The 23,997-nt window shown below is 46.8% G+C and overlaps 1 protein-coding gene across 1 annotated transcript in view; it reads left to right on the top strand.

Moving 5' to 3' along the window:
• KCNQ3 (potassium voltage-gated channel subfamily Q member 3) overlaps window positions 1-23,997 on the top strand; it is a 297,245-nt gene that overhangs the window by 226,438 nt on the left and 46,810 nt on the right. The window contains exons 2-4 of the mRNA XM_077847276.1: window positions 14,520-14,610; window positions 15,949-16,075; window positions 19,524-19,696. Coding sequence (XP_077703402.1) covers window positions 14,520-14,610; window positions 15,949-16,075; window positions 19,524-19,696 — 391 coding nt within the window. The remainder of the gene's footprint in view (window positions 1-14,519; window positions 14,611-15,948; window positions 16,076-19,523; window positions 19,697-23,997) is intronic.

Raw genomic sequence — 23,997 nt, 5'->3', positions numbered from 1 at the left:
CCTTTTTCTCTACATAGAAAAGCACATCAACCCATGGTTTTTTTCTCAGAGCACCCCCAGATAAAATATTGTACTCCAATTTACAGTATGACACCGGTCCTAAGTGTTGGGAACATTAGAGCCAGGTGAACCAAGCTTGGCATAACTTTTAACACCCATAGCTAGTAAATGGTCTTGCATTTTTCCTCTAAATAACTGACCTTAGAAGTAGGTGAGAGGAAGGGGGTCTCAAAGCCCCAAGATGCTGTGCAGTTTTGAAATTATAGCTAATACCTGGTAACCCATGAGAACTTATTAGTGTGCTCTTGACCATCCTCAGTTCCGCAGAGTAGCACATACCATGTCCACTGTAATGCTCATCACTTTCCACTGGGATAATTGTTTTCCTCATGTTGCCATAAATATCTTGAGGGCAGACCTGAATCTTGGGTTACCTTTGTACCTTGACATGGAGCTTAGTGCAAAGTAATTATTCAGTAAACATGTGTTGAATGAAGGACCGAGTGAGTGAATGTAAAATCCAGGAGTATTTAAAGATGAATGCAGAGTCCAAGGAGGAAAGGAAATTGCTGAAACAATCAGCCATGATGACCATTGTTTTTGCAGCGCAGCTGGGCAGACAGATGTGTCACCACCATGCTAATGCTAGCGTGGGGCACACTTCTTTTTTTTAAATCTCTCATTTTGGAAACTTGAAGCCACTAAGTGTTTCCATTCTAATGAGATTTCCAAAAGGAGAGGAAAAAAAATCTAGAATAATCGGGGCTGTGTCATGCTGGGGGAAAAACAGCATGGGATCCAGATCTTACTTTGTGTCTGTGTGTTTGGCTCTCAAAAGAAACAGTGGAGCCATTTGTAGGAAGGTGCTAATGGGATAAGAAAATATAAGATGTTTACACCTTTTGGTTTGGGTCTGAGAGGACCATTTTTTTACATCTGAATGAGAAAAGTCTCCAGGGCATGGTGAGAAAAGTAAGTAATACACCAATTACACATTGGCATTTTTCCCACTGTCTTCAGCCTAAAGGCAGTTGAAAAAGCTGGAGTCTGATTTGACCACCACGTAGGTGGAGAAGGTGAAAGACTACTTGGGATAATTTCCAAGCTGCTGGATAACTTCCTCCCTTTTCTTCTAAAACCTGTGTCTCTCAGCTGGAGGTCCCTTAAGAAGTACCTTCCTCTTTTGGTGCAAGGCTCTATTCTCTGTTAAAATGCAAATCCCAGGTGCCATTTTATACCTCTTAAACTAGCAGCAAGTCCATTAGCAAATGGTAATAACCATTGCTGGTAAAACTGGGTGAAAACAGGGTCCTTATGTGTTCCTAGGGACATTGTAAAGTCATGTAACCTTTTAGAATCCTCTGGCAAGATGCCTCAAGAATTCATACAAATGTTCAAAGCCGAATATACTGGAGATTTATTGTAAGGAATTGGTCCTCAATGAGAAAAAAATTATACATGCAAAGATATTTACTCTAGCATTATTTATAATGACACAGAACTGGAAGCGATATAAACCTAAATATCTAGCAATGAGACACTAGTTATATATATTTCAGTGCACTGATGTCATTGAATGCTGCTCTTTCATTAAACATGATTGTTTTGAATATTTTATAGCTAAGTGGAAGACTATTTATGCTTTAATAAGATAAAATGTAGAACATAATGTTGTGACAAAGCAATATGTAAAAATTGTATATGCCTGTGTCCTTGGGCTGGAAAAGGGATGCATGGGGGAGGGGGGGAGAAAAGAGTTGATTTGTTAGGCTTCGAATTAAATATGGTGATTCTTTTATTTTGGTCTACATCATTCACTTCAGAATATCTTTTGTGAATTGAGTCTTTTAAATGCAAGAGGGCTGGAAATGTCCAGGATGGAAGAATGTGACTGTAAGCAAAGTGACCAGGAATCAGTGAGAGACTGAAACCCTTTGGACCTGCTGTGAGAAATGCACAAGAAAAGGCTGTTGGGCAGCAATGGAGGGCTGAAAGCCCCTGGGAGCAGAGGTGACAGGGGTGTCCTAGAGCACACACTCCAGACTCTAGACTCTGATCTACACACTTCAAATCTTCTCAGGAGGTCCTTATAGCTCAGATGGAAGACACATGACCAGGACAGGAGAAACAATGCTGACATCGTTATGAGCCTAGGACAGAGATGCCTCTATCCTTCTGGAAGGAAGGAGGGGTAAAGGGAAACCATGCAGCCTGTTTGCCATTCCCCCATCACCTTCTTACCTTCCACCCTCTTAGACCAAAGACTCTCTCCATGCAAGCTTGGGAAAGGGCAGCTGGGGAGCCTTTACTGGATCTTCCCATCCTTCTGGGTGAGCTAGCAGTAACCCTACACTGCAACATCTATAAGGATGGCTCCTCTAGACAGGTTCTTCTCTGGCCTCCCTGGAAGCAGGTACTGTGCCCCCCTTACCTGCTGTCACAACAACATTACCATTGAGCACACATGGAACCTTCCACCTACCAGAGTGTGCATCTAGGGACTTTGCATCCTTCCTCGCCAGTCTGGGCTGCAGTCCTGCAAGGTGGACATTGGTGTCACCAATGCACAAATGAGGAAGCAAAGAGGAATGCAATAATTTGCCTGGGTCACAAAAACTTGAAGGGGAAGGGCTGGGGATGGCAGACAGTCTCTGATGGTCAAGTGCATTCTGACCCTACTACTGTCTTTAGTGCTTCATATATATAAATGCTTCAAAAATGCACTTAGAAGAGGTCTGCACCCCATTCCATTTCACGGTGGGGGGGAGGCACGAGGGTCCTCACAGGCCAAACAATTCTCTTTTACAACTTAACTCAATTCTAACACCCATCTGCGTGAAGATAGCATCATATTCCATAGTTTAAGGGCTCAGTCCTACAAGACCACCCCCCATGACTCATTTTAGGCACCAATCAAAACTCTAGGTTGTCACTTGTGTTCATGGCTGATAGATTAAGGATTCTAATGACCCTTTCCTTGGGTTCCATTAATTTGCCAGATCTGTTCATAGAAACAGAAACATTTGACCAGGTTATTATAAGAGGATATAACTTAGGAACAGCTATCTTAGGGACAAAGAAATGCACAAGGTGAGATATAAGAAAGCCACAGAGTTTCTATGGCCTCTCCAGGTATGCTGCTCTTCCCATGTTAGCCAACCCTGAAGCTCTCTGAATCTAGTCCCTTGAGGTTGTTATGGAGACTTCATTACATAGATATGATTGATTAAATCATTGGTCATCAGTGATTGAACTCCAGTTCCAGCCCTCTGACCACATGGTTCATTCTCCTGGCCACCAGCCCCCAACAATAGATGTGTCCAAAGTCACCTCAATTTCTCTCCTCACTTAGGAAATTAAAAGGGGTTTAGAGCTTTGTGCCAGAAACTAGGATAAAGACCACGTGTTCACAGCATAGTAGGTGCTCTGCATGTGTTTGTTAAATTAAACATCCTTTGGAGGTGGTTCAGTACCATTCCTGTGGTGGTGTGGGTATCTCTGGAAGGATGGATTCAGACCTCAAACACTCACAGTGTGAAACAAAGACTATTTTGTTCACCAAACTGATTGGACTTTTAGTTGAGGCTTATGGATTTTTAATCATGCCTTTGTTTTTCCCACCCTAAAATGTCATGCAGACTCCTGAAACAAAGCAAAGAAATTCCTTGCTGTTTCTCTTCTGATTTCTCAGGGCTTACTTTCTTACCTCTTTTGATGATGAGCACCACCCAGCCTCATCCAGCTCTCTGATGCTATGTGTCCTGTGATGAGGTCTTAAAGAAATTATGAAAAAGTCAATAAAAATGGCCCTGGTAAAGTGGCCTCAGTGGAAATGTAGTTTTGCATTTTCTCCAATGTTCTAAGATCCACTTTCCTAGATGGGCATAAAAGAAATATTGTTTTGTTTTGTTTTTCTGAGGATACACTGTGCATACAGGAAAGCTCTGTAAGATGATATGATCTGATCAGCATGGTTGAAAGTTGACAGATAAAATGAGAGAGGTCTGCACTTCAGGCACTGGGAATGGTGGGAAGGAGTTTGTAACTGACCAGTGATCACTGATGTTCACTCTTTACTTGCACTGGGATCACAGCACCCTGGCACATGTCCACCCTGGCATTTTATTAGCCTCATTGTATAAATAAGGAGACTGAGATTTTCAAAGGCAAGACAGTGTGACCAAGTGCACATGGCTGGAAATGTAATCCAGAATCCAAACCCAAATTTCCCTATCTCCTAGGAATTTTCTCTTTCTAATGAACCAAATTGTTCAGATGATGCTAAACTCTGTGTGTGTGGAGGATGAGGAGTGATGGAAATGATGCTAGGAAGGATAGCTTTGGCCCTCCCAAGAGGGATTGGAGAGGAAGCAGTAAAGGACCACAGGAGTGCTGTCAGGAGACTGCTGGAGGGTCAGGGGGAAAAACAATGTGGCTTGACAAGGGCATTGGTCATAGAGACAGAGAAGTAGACAAGATGTATGATAGTACATAAGAGGAAGAATGGGCATAATTTGCTGTAGTGTCAGGCATGCCTGCAGGAGTGGGAAGGGTCAGAAAGGCACTTGGCACTCTGGCTGCAGAGCCACTGGGCACCCACATACCCTACCCCAATGAACTCATCATAGCTCTGTGAGAAGCCCTTTGCATCCTCATTTCTAAATCTTCAAATAAAAGAGCTGAGGCTCAGAAAGATGAAGCATCTTGCTGAAAGTTCTACAGTTCACAAGGGGAATCCAGATCCAAATCGAGGTCATTATAAACAGGAGTGCCTGCTAGGGTCAAGTCCAAAAAAGGAGTAAAGCCTGCCACACTGCAGTACACAGATGGGATTCCCAAGTCTCAGCTCCTGATTCCATTGCTCTGCTAGCTTAAGTGAGCCCCAGGAGGTCTCATTCCATGAAAATATGGGAGCTTTAGTTCCAGTGAAATATGTGGAGAGTCAGAAAAACTCAGTTATAACAGCTTCAATAAAACTAGAAGAGCTTGGCCCAAATAAACTATGGATCCAGACTTTAATGGGTGTGTTCCGTTAGTGCTAGGGACAGATCTGCTTCCAGCCCCTCCGACAGACACATCCAAGTCACATGTTAACACCTTGTCCTGGTCAAAGGGTTTCCAAAGACTTGGTTATAAGACAATGTTACCTATCTTTGCTTTATCAATTCTGAATTCATATTTTGCCCCATTTTAACATCTTTGAAATGAGGATGTGAAGTGGCTGTCATAATTTATTTGGCAGCTTCCTTTTTTTTTCAGTAGTTTATACAATTACGTGTCTTACAATTAATAGTGTTGTTTGGTAGTTACCCAAAGATGACACATGTCTAATGAATTCCAAATGTATTGTATTAATGGCAATTTCTTCCCATTGAGAACTTACAAATTCCCCAGGCTTCATGGTTTACAGAATAATAGAAAATAACAATCACATTAATAATTACTAACGTTTATTAAGCATAGCCTAACATTTTATTATCCCATTTTACAGATGAAAAAAGTGAGGTACTTCAGTCCTTGCAGCAACTCCGTGAGGTTGAATAATTATCCCCATGATGAATTCAAGGGATTGGAGGACCTGACAGATTAAGTTACATACCTAACACCACATAGTGGTAAATAGTATAGTCAAGATTTATAATAGTGAAAGGGAATATAAGGGAAGGGAGAAGAAATGTGTGGGAAATATCAGAAAGGGAAACAGAACATAAAGACTCCTAACTCTGGGAAACAAACTAGGGGTGGTGGAAGGGGAGGAGGGCAGGGGGTGGGGGTGAATGGGTGACGGGCACTGAGGGGGACACTTGATGGGATGAGCACTGGGTGTTATTCTGTATGTTGGTAAATTGAACACCAACAAAAAATTAATTTATTAAAAAAAAAGAGAAGCTAAAAAAAAAAAAAAAAGATTTAAACTCATCCCATGCCTGATTCCCAAAGGTATGCTTTCGATTATAAATATTTGGTAAATGGGCAAATTGGAAGGAAAGTGCTAATTACTGAGTGTCCACTGCCTGCCTCTAAGCATTTTATATCTTTTATGCTATTGAACCCTAATAAGTTGCTGGCACTTCATTCCTACCCTACGGATGAGGAGATGGAAGCCTGGTGGTAAGGTCAACTCAAGACCCTAGCATGTTGGCTCCAGGGCGCAGACTGTTCCCTGACAGGAGGTCCCCATGACATTTGGTCAGGTCATGGAGAAGTTTGCCCTGCAGCCCAAAGTAATGCAGTTAGTACCATCCACAGAAATGCTCCTGGGGCAGCAACAGTGAGTTCACACAGAGCTGTTGCCTTGTTTAAAAACCACAAGTAGTGGGTTCTTGGATGGCTCCAGTCGGTTAACCATTTGACTCTTGGTTTCAGCTCAGGTCATGATCTCAGGATCCTGGGATCGAGCCCTATGTCAGGCTCCACACTCAGCGTGGAGTCTGCTTGTCCCTCTCCCTCCCTCTCTGCTCTTCCCTGAATGTATGCCCCCCTCTCTCTCTCAAATAAGTGAATAGATCTTTTTAAAAAAATTAATAAGAGGGACACTCAAGAAAAAACACATGGTAGCACACTACAAAACTTACATGGATGATTCCAGAGGCAGATTCACCATGAAACCAATGGTGGTTTAGATGGTGGCCTTGTGTGAGTTTTTATTCATAATTTGTATTCTTTTCTCTGAATTTGTCTTTTTTCCTCCATAAACCTGCATATAGTTCCATATATTCCTCTAATCATGTTAAATATTATGTGATCCAGCTCAACAAAGGTGTTTTTAAAAATTAAATCCCTTACTTTTAAGTCTTAAAATATTTTTTCTGCACCGCATCAGATTTGGAATGCCTCATCAGGTGATCCTGGTACAGTTAAATTGCCCTTGGTTCTTAAAATAAGTCAGGAGTCGGGAAACTTTCTCTTAAAGGGCTGGATAGTAAGTATTTTAGGCTTGTGGGCCAGACAGTCTCTCCTGCAGCTATTCAGCATTACAAAAACAGCCACAGATAATATGTAAACAAATAAGTGTGACTGTGGTATAAAAAAAAAAAAATTGCAGAAATTAGGAGCCTGCTGGATTTGGCCCGAGGGCCATAGTTTGCTAATTCCTGGTTTAAATGGTCAAAACCGTCATCTTCTACGTTATACATGTGTGGATCTATTTTGTATATACAGCTATAGATACAGATTTGTGGGTGGTTATTTGTGTATGATATTCTTGCCTCATTTCAGGAACATGGAAGTTTTTAAAGACAAAGTGTTTTTCCCCTATATATTATTGATGTCAGTTTTTCAGCTCTTCTCTCTGAGCATAAAATGAGAAGGAAAGTGGATAAGAAAGTGACATCTGCTGAATGCCAGCTGTTTCCCAAAATTCTAGAGGTTTCACCTACATGATTACCTTCTAATCCCTATGCCCATCCTATGAGGCAGGTTTAGAGAGTCCCATTATTCCATAGTTCATGGGAATGGTGAAGATCTACTTAAAGAGAATCTGCTCAAAATGGGACCCAACCTCATACCAAACAGTGAAGAAAATACCTCATTAGTACTTTATCACAAAATATATATATAATTAAAAGACAAAAATGTGTTTATTGAATCTCATAATTAATAAAAGATAGGTTATAATTGCAACTATGCTCTCATTTTCAGGATGAACAAAGACTGAATCGAGTGTTAATTTGAGGGTATATTTCCTATACCCAAATTCTATGATAATACAATATGACTTCACATTTTATCTCCTCAACATTTAGGGGGAAGGATTATATGAGATTTTTAATCCTTTGAAGTATCAATTGATTTGTCTTTAATTGTTGGAGTAAGATTGTCACTTGTTAATGGCTTTGCCATATTTAGAACATCTCTCCATCATTATGTCCATCAACTTCATGAAATCTTGCATCTTTTGTAAGCTTTGCCTTTTCACTGTGCAAATGGTTCACATTGTGCTATTGGATGCTACACCTGATAGGACGAGGCAGAGACCTGCAAAGCCATGCACATGCAGGATATAGGCTGCTGCTCAGTCATCCAGGATGTTTGCATGGAGACTACCTTACAGAAGTATGTTTTGCATATGAGGATTTTTGCTGCTCTGCAGTCCCTTAGCTATAAAGATTGGGGTACAGAATAAGAAAACAAAAATCCCTTGTGTGGTCACTCCTGCATTATAGATGAGACACTGAGGCTCAGAAAAATAAACTTGTCCAAGGTCATCTAGTTTCTAGGTGGTGAGCCAGGATTCAGATCTTGCTTAACCAGTATTAGTTATCTATTACTGCATAACAAACTACCACAAAATTTAGCAGCTTAACACATGTATCATCTAAGATTCTGTGGTGCAGGGATCCAGGCACTGCTTACCTGAGACTTCTGCTCAGAGTTTCTCACCAAGACTACAATGAAGGTGTCAGCCAGGGCCGAGGTCTCACATGAAGGTGTGACTGGTGAAGGATCCTCTTCCAAGCTGCCTTTGGTGGTTGTTAGGAGAATTCAGTTCCTTAGGGACTGGTGGACTGAGTCTTTTGTTCCTTGCTGGCATTGGCTAAAGGTCATCCTTCAGTTCCACAGGGGCCTGTCCGCCATGGCAGCTTGCTTCATCAAAGCCAGCAAGAGAGATAATCTACCAGCAAGATAGCAGTCACTGTGATTCAAAGAGGCTGTTGGACGTATTCATAGGGAATAAGGAAATCCCTGACACATAGTGGGTGCTCTACCTTTGGGGCATTTCGCTTGAGGGTCAGTAGGATTCTGATGTAGTCTGAGGGGTTGTATTTTCTACTTAGGAGCAAGCACCAGTGGTGCTGGCTGAGGATCAGGACATGTGGGCTTACTATGGTGTTAGCAACACCTGCTCTGTTAGAGGATTCGGTTCTCCCTCCACCTGGCCAGGGAGACTATTTCTCCACATCCCCACTTAATGGCACACAGACAAAGATCATAAGGTGGAGAGTCCAGTTATCAGCTGCTGTCTTCCTTCCCTCCCTCTAGGACCTCTGGCAAGCTTCAGGCACTCCAAAGGCCATCCTTGAGCTAGTGTCATTGGAGCAGGAGCCAGCCAGGATCTTGGCAAACTTCCCAGAAAGAGAACTGAGAGTTTCTCCTATCAACCTGGGAGTCCAGAGGAGAAGGGATAGGCTTGTCCTCCCTGCCTGCTGAACTGCAAGCTGGCAGCCCCCTCCCCAGTCTCTGGCTGCCTGTGCCCTGCCTCTTCCCCCAGAGTCTCCCTGCAGGCCTCGTGGCCACTTTCAGTACTGCTCCTACTCATGTTGTGACTCCACTGCCTGAGCCTAGAGGCTCGGTTCCTCATGTGTGGGGATGCAAATATAATGATGACAGAGACCCCACCTCACAGGAGTAAAAGAGAAAATGATGCACAAATTATTAGATCAATTCCAGAGTTTTCACCACCTGCTTGTCCCACCACGAGGGAAGCTGTGAGGTAATACTTGACTGTTAGGCGCTCATTCCCAGTGGGCCCAGCTTTGTTCCTATAAGGGAGTCTAGGCCTGGCTGAGAAGGGGGCACAGGGAATCCCGGGTACCCCTGTGATTCCTCGGTCACATTTCCCTGTGCAGACCTGTGGCCCAGCAGAGGTTTGGTGTCAGAAAGGCCTGGACCCCTATGCTTGAGACACCAATTGCAGCTCCAAAGCAGCCTCCTCCCCCACCCTCCACATCCCTGGCTGGATGGAAGACTCAGAGGAGGATGTGGGTGGAAGCATTTAGGAGGTGGTGTGTGATTGAAGGGCAAGGGCGTGTCTGAGATCTTTGAGCCCGACGAGCCTCCTTTGCCAACACAGCCAGGTACCCCGCAGATAGGAAGACAGCTGCTGGCTCTCCCCCAGACTTCCACCACAAACCCTGACCCATCCTGCTGGCCCAGGCAAGGAGCAGAGGGAGGAGAGAGAGGGAGAGGAGGAGAAGTCAAAGGAAAGTCAGGTGAAGGAGACAGACATAGTTGCAGAGCAGGAATCACAGGGGGGACATGGCTGAAATCAACAACACAGGAAACGACAGGTGTCAGCAAAAATGTGGAGAAAGGAGAACCCTCTTATACTGTTGATGGGAAAGCAAACTGGTGCAGCCACCGTGGAAAACAGTGTGGATGCTCCGCAAAAAAATAAAAAATAGAGCTACCTTATGATCCCGCAGTATTTGGGTATTTGCCCAAAGAATATGAAAACACTAACTCAAACATGTACCCCTCCCTATGTTGATAGCAGCAGCATTATTCACAATAGCCAAACTATGGAAGCAGCCCTGGTGTCTATCGATAGAGGACTAGATAAAGAAGATGTACTATGCATATATGTGTATATATGTACACACAATGGAATATTATTCAGCCGTAAAAAGAATGGAATCTAGCCATTTGCAATGACATGGAGGAAGCTAGAGAGAATATTATGCTCAGCAAAATAAGTCAGATGATTTCACTCATGTGGAATTTAAGAAACAAAACAAAGGAAAAGAGAAAGAGACAAACCAAAAAAAAAACCACAAAAAAAACCAAACCCCAAAACAGACTCTTAACTATAGAGAACAAACTGATGGTTACCAGAGTGGAGGTAGGTGAGGGGATGGGGGTTAAGGATGCACTTGTCTTCATGAGCATGGGGTGATGCAGGGAAGTGTTGAATCACTATACTGTACACCTGAAACTAATATCACACTGTGTGTTAACTGCACTGGAATTAAAATATAGAAAACTTTAAGAAAGTGACAGAGGATGTAGAAGAATCGTTGGCGAAGCGCGGGGGAGTGAGAAAGCCAAAGCAGTGGGAGGAGGGAAGACCCTGTTAGCCACACTCATCTGGCTTCCATGGGGAGACTGGTCACCTGGTCTGTGTGTTTGAAATCGAGCGCATATCTTTTTTTTTTTTTAAGTATTAATGATTTTATTGCTACCACTTATCAATCACAAAATTTTTTTTTTTTTTTTTTTTGTTTAGTGTACTTATTTCAGCAATCTCTACACCCAACATGGGGCTCAAACTCACTCAAGCGCATATCTTAAGAGTAAATTGAAAAGTGTGAAGGACCAAAGAGCATTTTCCCCTTCCCCGATCAAGAAGGGCTCCTTGCTGCTCTTAGCTTTGTAAATTAATGGTTGTTCTGCAATCTCAGAAAGTTAAATTCCTGAGGCTACAGGTTGCTTTTGAATTCCTTGAGATGTGAGAAAATGCAGCGCTCCGCTGGGCATTTGCTGCCGCCTGCTGGCTACCGTCTGGTTCTGCAACCCTGGACAGCCGGGAATCTGGCTGAAACTGCATTTATTTTGTTACTGGTTAGGGCCAAATGATCCCCTTTGCTAGTTCTAAAAATATCAGAAAGGGAGACAGAACATGAGAGACTCCTAACTCTAGGAAACGAACAAGGGGTGGAGGAAAGGGAGGTGGGCGGGGGGTGGGGGTGACTGGGTGGCAGGCACTGAGGGGGGCACTTGATGGGATGAGCACTGGGTGTTATGCTATATGTTGGCAAATTGAACTCCAATAAAAAAATTAAAAAATAAAAATAAAAAATAAAATCACAGACTGCGAGAGCTGAAAGGAACTTAGATCCCCAGCCCCAACCTCTTCCCTAAGCTTTAGGCTCGAATTCTGATCAGCCTGCTGAATGTTTCCACTTGAACCTCAAACTCAGCAGATTCATAACGTGGTTAAGATAATATGTTTTAATTAATACACAATGCAAGTAAATGATTACAAAATGATAATGGGTTATGATCAATACCAGAATAGAAATGCAGGCGGTGCTCTGTGACCCCAGGGGAGAGGACACACTGGGGAACATGCAGAGAGCAGCCGAGGTCATGGAAGTCTCCGGGGGCAAGTCATGACTGGTGCTGCCAAAGCATCAGCAAGAGAATTGGGGGGGCGGGTTGGGGAGCAGTGGGCAGGGAAGAGCACTGAGACGGGCACACATAGGCTCAGGGGGTCGGAGGAAATGCCCTCGTTCAGGACGACTGGCCTGGGAGTGGCGAAGCAGCAGAAGTTAAGGCTGTGAGGACAGCGAGGCCAGATCATCAGAGGCCCACATCCCAGGCTAAAGGAGAAGGTTGAGCCAGGTTTTGTGTCTGTAAACTTTCGCACTCTCTGCATGTGCACATGTCGTTCACGATGCCTCGGGGAGCATACTCCAGGTCAACATGCATGAAATGGGGGAATGTCCTGGGTAAACTGAGACATGGCAGTCAGCTCCAGCCAAGCCTCAAATATACTTCCAACCCCTTGGCTACAGCCTCTTGGATGGTTTCAACCTTGTACTCCCAGAGCATGTGGTGGACACTCAGATCATAATCTGTACTGCACTAGGACATCCTTGAAAATGAGGGCTAAGTTTTATTCATGTTTGTATCCTTAAAACCAGGGCTCTGCCTGGGATACAAGAGGCACTCGATATATTGATTATCAAATCAAAATAAAATGATCACTGACACTTAGTGAAGGCACTCTTCTAGGCACCCGACACAGAGTATTGAATCATTGAATGATTGAGGACATGGTCACTTTTATTGGGTTCGTTTTCTAGACAAGGAAGCCAAGACACTGAGTGGCTGTGTAACTTGTCTAAGATGACACAGCACAAGAGGAGGAAGGGAATTATAATCTAGGGTTTATATCTCCAGAGCCTACGCATGAATAAAATGAAGTTTTGACCGAATGTGGATTTGCAGAATCATTCAAGAGCCCAGTTCCCAGGGCCTGCTGGGGAACTAGCCAGTGATGAGTGTGTGGAATGGGACAGCACCAGGCATCATCTTCATGATCCTGTACAGTTGACCAAACGACTCCCCATCCATTATCTCCTATGGTCCTCACAATAGACATGATCTCCCAGCTGACCCATTATTCCCATTCTATGAGTGTGATCATTGGGGTTCCCAAGGTCAATGAGCTACTCAAGATCACATAGAAAGTACTCTTTGATCCTGTGTCTTTGGACTCCACACTCTGTGGTCTTTTTAACTGACAACACAGTTATCCAGATGGCAGTGAATCCTTCTGATGAATTTCTACATCTCCAAAAAGTTCATGTCTACCCTGGGAACTAGTTGTGAGGATGAGTGGATAGATGTAAAGTGATGAGAGGTAGGTGCACACTAACAGGTGGTGTGGAAGTTGATGTCGTTACCACCATCACCACCACCATCATTACCACCTGAGAAGATTTGGGATGCGGGGTAGGCAGATTCCAGGCATGGGTCCAAAGTCATTAATTGAAGTAAAATGGCCAAACACAATGGGGAATTGAAATTCTGGTTCAGATTCCTAGACAAGGTTAAAAATATCGATTCAGGTCTACAGATCAGCAGGCTTATTATTGATCAGAAAATGTGATCAGGATCACCACGGGTCAGAGCCAGGACTCAGATCCTCAGCCAAGGCCAGGAGCAGACATTTCCAAACCTCCTTACATCATGGTGGTAACCATCATGTCATGAGACAGCTTTGTGTTTGGCTAGACTGTGAGCTCATGAGGACAGATCCAGCCTATTCATCAGGGAATCCCAACTCTGTGTCCCCAGTGCCTGCCATATAAATATTGAAGGAAGGAATGAGTGAGTGAATGAATGAACGCACACGTGGATACCCACTTACACAAGGAAGCCAGCAAAGCGTGGGGTGGGATCCAGCAGGCTGGAGAGCCAGATCTCATAGAGCAGAAGGACTTGGAGTATGTTGTTCCAAGCCTCACCCATGAACCCTAGGGAGCCTGGTGCTGGGCCTTGAACTAGAGACTCTTCATGGAGAGGGAGGGAGAGCCATTGTTCTTTGCTGATAGGTTGAAGCATGCACACACATGAACACACATGCACTACAGGCTCTCCCTCTCCCTATCCTCCCGACCAGCTGCATTTATGTAGATAAGAATCTCAAAGGATCATTTGCAGTTTGCTCCTAGCCTGAGGCAGGGGCATGAGCCATATGACCTCCCTGTGACTTTTCCAGGACCAGCATTCTGCGTCCATCACTGCGGCAGGTCCTATTGTTTCTAGTATGAAGAACACTTTGTAATTTCAAAAACAATTCTGAAGGGCTCCAGATGAAAGAGCTCATTTCCTCTAGTAACCACTGACTGTGGAAGGAATAATACAAAGCCATCGCTGCAGAGGCTCTTGCTGAGTTTATCAAGCTTTGGAACAAATTTGTTTCAAGAGTGTTTCTCATATGTTTGAAGAATCACTGTCCTCTGTGTGCAAGACACTCCATTGATTTATTTACATTCCTGTTGCTTGACCAAAGCTTGGGATAACTTGGTCTGGAAGGTGTCTGCAGCCCCCCAGCTGGTTCCACTAACTAGCTGGTAAAGCAGAAGCGTGCACATTACTTACCCTTCCTCAGACCTGCTTTCTTGAATGGGAAGAATAATTCCTACGGGCCTCATAGGTTTGTCATGCAGTTAAGCGGGCTGACCAGTAAAGCACATGCTGATGTCTGATGGAAGTTGTAGCTTCATCCTGGTTGATGCCTATCTCTGGAGCCAGCCAGGACTCCATGCTTCCTCCTTCCTTCCCTCCAGGTTCCTCATTGTCCTGGGATGCTTGATTCTGGCCGTGCTGACCACGTTCAGGGAGTACGAGACTGTTTCGGGAGACTGGCTGCTGTTACTGGTGAGACTGTGCACCCACCATGGTGCTGTTCCTGGGGTGCAGGTGCCTCTGGTTAGACTTTGACAGTTGAGAGCAAGGAGGCTGCCCTTGGGTGCCACTGGTGTTGGCTTCCTGGAGTCTCTGGCCAAGTCCAGACCCAAGAGAAAGCAATGCCTGGATGAATCGGTCAGATCTGCCATGGGCTCGGGTGGGGAGGGTATGGCCTTCATTATTCTAGACCTAAGACAGGAGGGTATAAGCAAGGTCAAAGCAAAAAGCAATGCACGTTTGTTGGAAACCTCAGCTTCTTAGTCCTCTGAACATTAACATGAAGGCATGCTCTGTTCTGGAAACTGCCTCTGCCTTTTCTCCCTAAACCCTGAGGATCTTGGACTCCCTTCAAGGCCAAGTACCAAATCCCATTTGTGCATTAAAGCTCCACGTCCTCACTCCTGGAGCCTCTGCTTGTTTTATCTCTGCCAGCCACCATTAGGGTCTACAAAATAGCAGAACCTTCCCCTTGCTCGGAGCCTGCCATCCGTGATGCCAGATTCAGCAAATGCCTTCTGAGGGCAGGCGTTTCTGGTCTCCAGGGTCTCATGCTAACACCTTAGCAGGTGAATCCTGAGAAGACATCTAGCTCCAGGAGCTAGGTTTCAGGGATTATCATGGAGCAGCAACTCCCCAGGGGTCTCAGGAGGTCACCAAAGAGAGGGGGACAAAAGTGTCCAAGACTGATTGACAAGAGAGGCGGGAGGGAAGGAGGAGACCCCAGGTCCAGGGAGCCAGCCAAGCATGGAGCTGATGCACGCGGGCTCTGAGCCTCATTACCAGCCTGGGGGTCCTTCTTTGCCACGTCCTACTCTGGAGAAATTGATTTAACTACTCCCTGCCTTGGTTTCTCAAAACATAAAATGAGAATAATATAAAATGCTACACGGGGTGCCCGGCCCAGGAGCTGAGCTAAGTAACCATTGGCCCTAATTAGCAATACCAGGGGCCAGGCACTGGGTGGGACTAGCGGCCTGTGTTTCATTGATATTTCTCTTTTCGCTTTAACTGCACGTAGAGGCTTTTCGTCCATGAAAGTAGACTTAAAAAAAAAAATCCATTGGCATCAAAGCAAAGAGAAAAAGCAAGGAATCTCTTGGCAAGGCTGGTATTAGGGACCGTTGGCACATGAGCATGGACGCAGGAGCTGTCCGAGGCTGCAGGAGGTGCTGAGAGCGTCCTCGCTCCACCACCAAAACAGCAACAGCAACAGAAACCCCGCTCTTCAGAACCTCAGAGCAGAAATCGCTGGTCCCAGACAACTGGGTTCCCGGTTGATCCGTGTCTCTCCATATGTTCTTAATGCAGGAAACATTTGCTATTTTCATCTTTGGAGCGGAGTTTGCTTTGAGGATCTGGGCTGCCGGATGTTGCTGCCGCTACAAAGGCTGGCGGGGAAGGCTGAAGTTTGCCAGGAAGCCCCTGTGCATGCTCGGTAAGCCCTGACCCCGGGTCAGGGGGTGCCCTGGTCCCCCCTAGCCACTGCCCCCTGCTTTGGTGCACCATTTGGCTGAGGACATTTTAGGCAGCCACCGTTCTTCTGGGGAGCCCGTGGGGTTGTGAAAGCCCCTGCAGCCTCCGACCCTACCTCGGTGAGGAAGAGCTGCTCCAGTCCTTCTTCCGAGGCTCACCCTCTTAATAGTTCTATAGGGCGGTGATTCCAAGTGGTTGGGGGAGGAAGGGGCATTCTTGGCACTTGGGCTGTGAAGGAGCAGCTCTTTGTAGGACGCAGAGCAATCCCCAGGCCCTAGACCCGTAGCCGCCAGTCATCGTGACAACTAAAATTGCCTACTCCCGTCCACACTTGCTGTAGTGGGGGCAGGAGGGGTGACACCACTGCTAGTTGAGGATTACTTCTCTATGGCCCACGTCATGCCCATTTTTCAGAGGGGCACCCCAAGGCTCGCGGCGCTGAGTCATTTTCCAGTCACCTGGAACCATCCTAACACCAGGTCTGGGAGAAACAGGCACCTGTGGCCCCGCCCTCCCTACCACGTGGCTGGGTCTTGAACCAGAGTTGCTCTGGGGAGAGGTCCCTGACGCCCTTCCCTCTGGGCACAGGCATCTTAAGCAGAGAAATGAACACTTTCACTTACCCCTGCTGGTGCAGCGTGAACCCGGGTATTCCCATCTGAAGCTCCTGTCTCCTTCATAGCAGCCTTCAAACAGTCACCTGCTTGCATACCTCCAGCCCCGGGGCGCTCACCACCTTACAACATATTTATTTCATCCTAAGTCTTCTGACTCTCTTCAGATATTTGAGTTCAGCCAGTCTATTTCCCGTCTCCACTCCAGCGGTGGAGAAACGGGCCGAGTGGCTTCAGCTATACCTTGTTCCATGTGTTCTCAGCATCGTACTTGCTCTTCTCTGAGTGCGCTCACTGCCCTTTTAAAAAGTGACCCCCAGGACTGAACGCAGCCCTTTGGGCATGGATGGCTAGCCCGGGGAAAAAGAGCTGGAACCCTCCTCTGTCCTGGCGGCAGCACTCCTCTCTGCACAACCAGGGATGCCTTGCCTTTGCTTGTAGGTTGACTGCACCTACAGTGCAGGTGATGGCACCACCTCGGCACGGTGACTGCACCGACTGCACGGTGACTGCACCACCTTGCAGCCGACAGAAACCGCTCTTCCTTCTTCCCACCTGCTGCTGAGGTTGGACACCTGAGGGTTTTGTTTATCACTCAGAATGTTTAATGCAAGGAGAGGCTGTGTGTGTGTGTGTGTGTGTGTGTGCATGCGCACAATTTTGAAGGACTTTGTAGTTACTGATTTTTTTTTTTTTTTTGTATTTTTTAACCTTTTCTCTTTCTTTCTCCTCCTTCCCTTTCTGCTCCTGGACTAAGAGTCCATTTAGGCAACTGTCACAGTGCCACGGGCTCCCCAGTCTCTCTTATGAACAAGAGAATTGCATTTCTCACAGTTCTGGAGGCCCGAAGTCCAAGCTCAGGGTGCTGGGCCCTGGTCGAGTCCCTCTATGGGCCACAGACTGACCACTTCTAGGACTCCTGGCTGTGTCCTCACACCATGGAAGGGGAAAAGGAGCCCTCAGGAAACTGCCATCAGGGCCCTGATCCCATTCCTGAGGGCTCCACCCTCACGACCTCATCACTTCCCTGAGGCCCTGCCTCCTAAGCCCATCCCACTGGGGACCAGGATCTCAGCAACTGAATTTTGGGAGGACGCAAGCATTCAGCCCATAGCAACCCCGGCTTGCCTTCCTTTCTTCTTCTGTCTTCCTTTCAAATCTTTTGCAAGATGTTAAGCTGACTTCTTTTTCTCCTTTGAAGAGTCCTATCCAGTGCTGACCAGAAGCTGTGTGTGTGTGTGTACGTGTGTGTGCGTGTGGCAGGGGGTAGGGAAGGTGACTCTGTGCCCAAATTCAGAGGTTCTCACCCAGTTTGAGAACATCCTAGTGTTGTGTGGAGCCTGGAACCTTCCAGAACAAGAGCATTCCCCATGGAGCAGTCTGTGCTCCAAGAGGGCCTGATTTGACCGAGCTCCCCATCATGCTCCGCTGCCCGCCTCCCCTCGAGAGCTGAGGCAAGCCTCCCCCGCAGAGTCAAGGCCAATCCTCAGCATTAACCATCCTGGCTGCTTTCCTTTCTTGGGTGCCTGTGTTTTCTGCTCTCCTCCTCTCGACTTCTCCCATAACATGGCCCTTGTGGGAAACATTGCTCTTCGCTGCATGTTCGACATGAGGGTGGTCATCCCGTCAGAGAACATAGTGGCCTTCATCTCTGAGGCAGCCTCAGACCCTGCCATTTGGGGCACGAATGGGCCCATGTGGGCCAGACTCTCCCCTTCTCTCTGAGCCTCATAGACTTGGCTCACATTCACTCCACATCCAGGTTTTGTTTTGTCTTGTTTTCTACAAACATTGTGAGTGGATAACTTCACACAGATACAGAGAAGCCTGGCCGAGGATGCAGACATACTGGTATCCAGCTGTTTGACACTGAGCTTTTCCCGAAAGTTAGGCGCATCTCAAGGACACCATGATATGGCACACACACCTAGGTGTGAATTGAGGGGCCTGTTCCAAGCCGAGGCACCAACACACACAAAGGTATGGAGGTCTGAGAGAACCCTGTGCACTTGGCAAACCGCACCTCCTTCTGAGAAGCCCCTAAGGGCCAGGTCACAGGGTTTTCAGGAGCTTGGACTTTACCCAGTGGACAAACATTTCTTCCACTGTCTTCCTTAGAACCCGATGCTCTTGTGGAAAGTAGTCCTACGACCGAAATCTTTGGGGGAAAGGCTGTACTTCTTGTGTGTAACAGAGAGCCACAGTCCATATTAGCATATTGAAGGTTCCTAGGAGTAACAAAATGTGTTTAATCAATTTTTCCCCACATTTACTTGGCTATGGGGTCCCTTTTACCTGTTGACCCTTGGCAGCGTGGCGGAGAGATGATTGGTATGGGTGTTGGGGCCGCTGTAGGGAATCTGAAGGGACCAGGGCACACTCCTCTATCCTTGGCTATTGGCTTCAGAAGCCAGCTGGGCCCGTTCCAGAAGCCCGTCACCCCGTCTGCTCCTCTGCTTTCACTCACAGCTGGGGGGGTGGACATTTTCACGTCTGGACAGTCATCCCACTTCATGGTGGGCCTCACGTTTTCCCACGATCAACTCCAGGGCCTTCCCTGAAGCTGAGGGAGGCCACCCAACAGTGCAGCTCAGAAGTGTGGGGCGTCAACAACCCCAGGGACCCTCCTCCACCAGCAGGAGATGGGCCGACGGGCAAAGGTCCCAGCTCCCATCTAGCACCAGGTGCTCGGCAGGCATTCGTGGGTGGGCAGCCAGTGCCTAGGACGGCCCCACTGCCACTGCCTGACCTGACCTTTTCCTTCTCCCCCCACCGCCTCTCTGTCCTCCTCCCCAGACATCTTCGTGCTAATCGCCTCTGTGCCCGTGGTTGCCGTGGGAAACCAGGGCAATGTGCTGGCCACCTCCCTGCGCAGCCTGCGCTTCCTGCAGATCCTGCGGATGCTGCGGATGGACCGCCGGGGAGGCACGTGGAAGCTTCTGGGCTCGGCCATCTGCGCCCACAGCAAAGTAAGTGCCGCAGGGAAGCCGTGAGGCTGCGTGGGCTTCTCCCCAACCTGAGCCTTTCAAGGCATCCCCTCCCTTACAGTTCCCCAGAGGGCGGGTGCTCTGTCCCCACTGGTGATGCTGAGGAGGAGGAGGAGGAGGAGGGAGAGGAGGGGCACGAGCAGGTGCCGCAGAGAGCAGAAGCAGGTGGACCTGGGTTCAGGTCTTTGCTACACTACATGCCGATGACGGTGGCCAAGCCACTCACCTGTCCTGGAGCCTCGGTTTCCTCATTTCTAAACTATGGAGAATCATGACTCTGCTCCGGGTTGTTGAGGGGGCCCAATGAGCCAACATAAGGTGGCCCAGGAGGGGAGGGAAAGGTTCAGCACTCACCCAGCCTGGTGGGAGTCCAAACTCTATTGGTGTGACTCGGGATTTTCGGTAACCCCACTGAGCCTTGGCTCCTCCTGCATTTATAAAATGAGGGTGAGAAGTGGCTCACATCCTAGAGTAAAAAGATTTAGAATATGCTCTATGTTTCTGAGCTGCCTCGACACTTACAATGAGGATCCTTCTGGCTGCTTCCCCAAGAAGAGGTACATTGAAGCACCCAGTAAATAGTAGGTGCTTGTTAATGACAGCGTTTATTATTGCAGGTACGCTTCTCTTCACAAACGGTACAAATAAATACATAAATAAAATGTAAAGCCCATGGACTCCTTCGCCTCAGGATGGAGGCGTTTTATTTTATCCGTGCAGCCTCTGATCCCAGTCTCCACCTGACCTTCCCCTCTCTTACCAGGGATTATGCTAGCAGCACCTGACCTTTTATCCATGGAGCCTAACTGATTCATGGCTCTCGTAGAAATCTGGGCTGAGAATGGCTGGTTTCGGTCCTTGTCCTGTGTTCCCTTAGATCAGATTAGAAAACAGTTGCATATGTGCCGGGTGATTCCTGGGAAGAGATATGTCCACGCCACCAACAGACCCTCCAACTGAGGTCAGGTGGGAAGAACTGCGAGACACAATGACGTCTCTATGGTAGGAGACCAGAGGCAGAAAAAGCAGCTGCTGGTCCAGCTCTACCTGCCATTCTTGTCCCTTCAGACATCCCCATTCTTAGCCTTGTGCTGTTCCTAAGCTGTAGGACATCTGCCTGGCCAGGACTGGGGCAGCCCTAACCCCTCTGGGCCTGAGAATGACCTGCCATCCCGGAGGGTAGCTTCAGGGGGTCGCATCCCTGGGATGGAGAGTGAGTGCTGGAGCCTTCACCTCCAGGGCAGGCAGTGTGTTTAGGAGGTGAGCACATTCCTGGGTTTGAGTCCAGCTTCCCCGTTTATTAACTACAATAGCTTAGACCAGTTCCTTCCCTAAGCCTGGTGAATGGGTACTTCTTCATCCATTCATTCTGGGCCACATTCCACGATGGACTCTCCTGGGAGTCAGTGATGCAGAGTGGGAGGCCTGTGTCGCACAGGGTTAGAGCTTCGCAGTCATGATAAGGCCGGGCTGTGCTGCCAGAACAAAGAAGCCCTGGAGTCTCCGAGACTTAGCACAAAAATGTTGAAGTCTTCTCACGCATGTGGTGTCGGACGTGGGCTAGGTGGCCCTCATCTGTCTTAAAAATGAGCTTGGAGTCATCGAGGCAGCGGGAAAGGGGCCTGGAACACCCTGCAGAATGGATTTAAGGAACAAGCAGGAAGTTGCTGCCAGCTTTCACCCACACTGGCTCTACCCCCCACCCCACCCCCGCCCCGGTCTGACTGCAGGGCAGCTCCAGTGCCTGCAGGAGGGTGTGGGTATAGCGGACCAGCCACAGGCTCTGCCAAGAGCTGCTGGCCAAAATTATGTAAAGTCAGGATTGCCTTGAATAGCCTTTGAAATGACTGCAAAGCACAGAATTGGGACACATTTTCACTCCTCGTCATTGACCGTTATGCGACTTCTTAATAATCCAATACAACCAGTTTTACTGCACGTTCATGAACAGACAGCAATTTCCCTAGCTAAGCACCAGATGAACCTTTTGGGGCCAGAGGGTGTGAAAAACCATAGGAACGCTAGAGCCACACTCAATGAGGTGAAAGGCTCGAGGCCCAGACAGCCACAGGGGAAGGACTTATCCAATTCACCTTTGTCTTCTCAAACCCTGGGCAGAGCGGACATGTGCCGAAGGGAATGGCTGGCTGGATTGCCTGTGCCATCGAAACAAACCTCTCTGTGCTGTAACGAACTCACATGAATGGGTGTGATGGTGTGGGGCAAGCCAGACCTGGGCAGTGGGCATAATAAGTGTTAAAGGGGCTTCTGGGTGGCTCAGTTGGTTAAGCATCTGCCTTTGGCTCAAGTCATGATCCTGGGGTCCTGGGATTGAGCCCCATTTTGGGATCCCTGCTCAGAGGGACTCTGCTTCTCCCTCTCCCTCTGTCTGCTGCTCCCCCTGCTTGTGTGAGCTCTCTCTCTCTCTCTCTCTGTCAAATAAATAAATAAATAAAATCTTTAAAAAAATAAAAAATAAGTGTCAGAGATTTAGAGAAAGTCCATTCAGGAAGTAGTAAAAGCATAAAGGAACTAGACCTGAACTTGATCCCCTGGAACAAGCAAATATACGGAAACCTTTCGAAATGGAGGTGACTTGAGTCTCAAGATGACCTGCTGCACTTCGGTTGGCCCCATGGGGAAAGGCAAGACATGGAGAGAAGCCAGTGTGAGCAAAGGCATGGAGGAAGGCAGGAAGCAAGCCCGAGGCTCTACTGACCCAGAAGCCAGGTTGCGTGGCCGACGACGCTCCGATAGATGGGAGTATATGGATACAAACAACTTTGTTCCCTGGGATGATGACTTAGTAGGAGCACCAGCCCTCCTCTCCAAACAAGGTGTTCGCCGATAACCTTGACTTGCTTCTGTCCAACCTACCATGCTGAATTTTGAAATTAGAACAGAATGAGAGAAACAGAAAGAGCCTTAGGGATTGTCTGGGTCAGGGTGTTTGAGACGTGGGTGATTTGCGGATCTTTGTCATGGTCCTGCACCATCCTCACTATTTCTTAGCATTTTTCTCTGAATCATATCGCTCTTGTGCACGAACTCACACGTCCTTATCGATGGTGTGATAGGATCCACGAAATAAAAGATTTTGTGCTCATTTTAATTTATGCTGATTTTTAATATACTTTAAATCAGTATGTGATTATTTAGCATAAAAACTGCATACTTGCCTTCCATCAGGAGTACACAGGTCAGTTTCTAGAACTGTGACTCAGTCCCTTCATTTTAAAAATAAAGAAACTGAAGCTGGGGAGGGGGCTAACGTGCCCTGGGTCACAGAGGAAATAAATCACTGTGCCTCATTAGCTCTCCCTGTTGCTGGTTTCTGAGTACTACTGAGCTTTATCCTAGATCTGTCCAGCCCTGAGCTGAATCCAGTCTCTGGAGGCCTCTGCCTTGTCAGGAAAGGCCCATTTATTTCACCTGCCTCCCTGCCTCCCCGTGAAGCCTCTTGAGCTGCGATATCAAGGTCACCCAAAGACAGAAATCGTCCTGTCTTCCTCGAGCCATACACTCATTCTATCAGTGATGGAAATAAGGCCCATATTATTATCACAAAGACAGGAAACGACTAGGACTGGCGAGGATATGGAGAAAAGGGAACCTTCGTGCGCTATTGCTGGGGACGTAAATCAGGTGCAGCCACTGTGAAAAGCCCTCTGGAGGTGCCTCAAAACATTGAAACGAAAATAGAATAAAATATGGTAAAAAATTGAAACCAGAAATACCATATGATCCAATAATTCCACTACTGGGTCTTTATGCAAAGAAAACAAAAACACTAATTCAAAAAGATACAATGCACCCCAGTGTTTATTGCAGCATTATTTATAATACCCAAGATATGGAGGCAACCTAATTATCTATCAGTAGACAGATGGATAAGGAAAATGTAGTGTATATACACAGTAGAATATTACACAGCCATAAAAAAGGTTGAGATCCTGCCATGTGTGAGAATATGGATGGACCTAGAGGGTATTACGCCAAATGAAATAAGTCAGACAAGTGCCACATGACTTCATTCCTAGGTGAATCTAAAAACAACAACCAACAAATGAATAAACAAGCAAAAATCAGAAACAGACCTATAAATACAAAGAACAAACTGATGGTTGCCAGAGGGAAAGGCATGGAGGGTTGGACACAATGGGTAAAGGGGAGTGGGATATGGAATGAATAAATCATGAGAATAAAAGACACAGCATAAAGGATATGGTGGTATGGTACTGGCAATATATTGGGACAGGTGGTAGCTACACTTGCAGTGAGCC

The sequence above is a fragment of the Canis aureus genome, chromosome 14 (assembly GCF_053574225.1).
Source record: "Canis aureus isolate CA01 chromosome 14, VMU_Caureus_v.1.0, whole genome shotgun sequence".
In the NCBI taxonomy this organism is placed as follows: Eukaryota; Metazoa; Chordata; class Mammalia; order Carnivora; family Canidae; genus Canis; species Canis aureus.
Note: the sequence above shows the minus strand (reverse complement) of the source record. Positions and strands in the feature narration are given on the sequence as shown.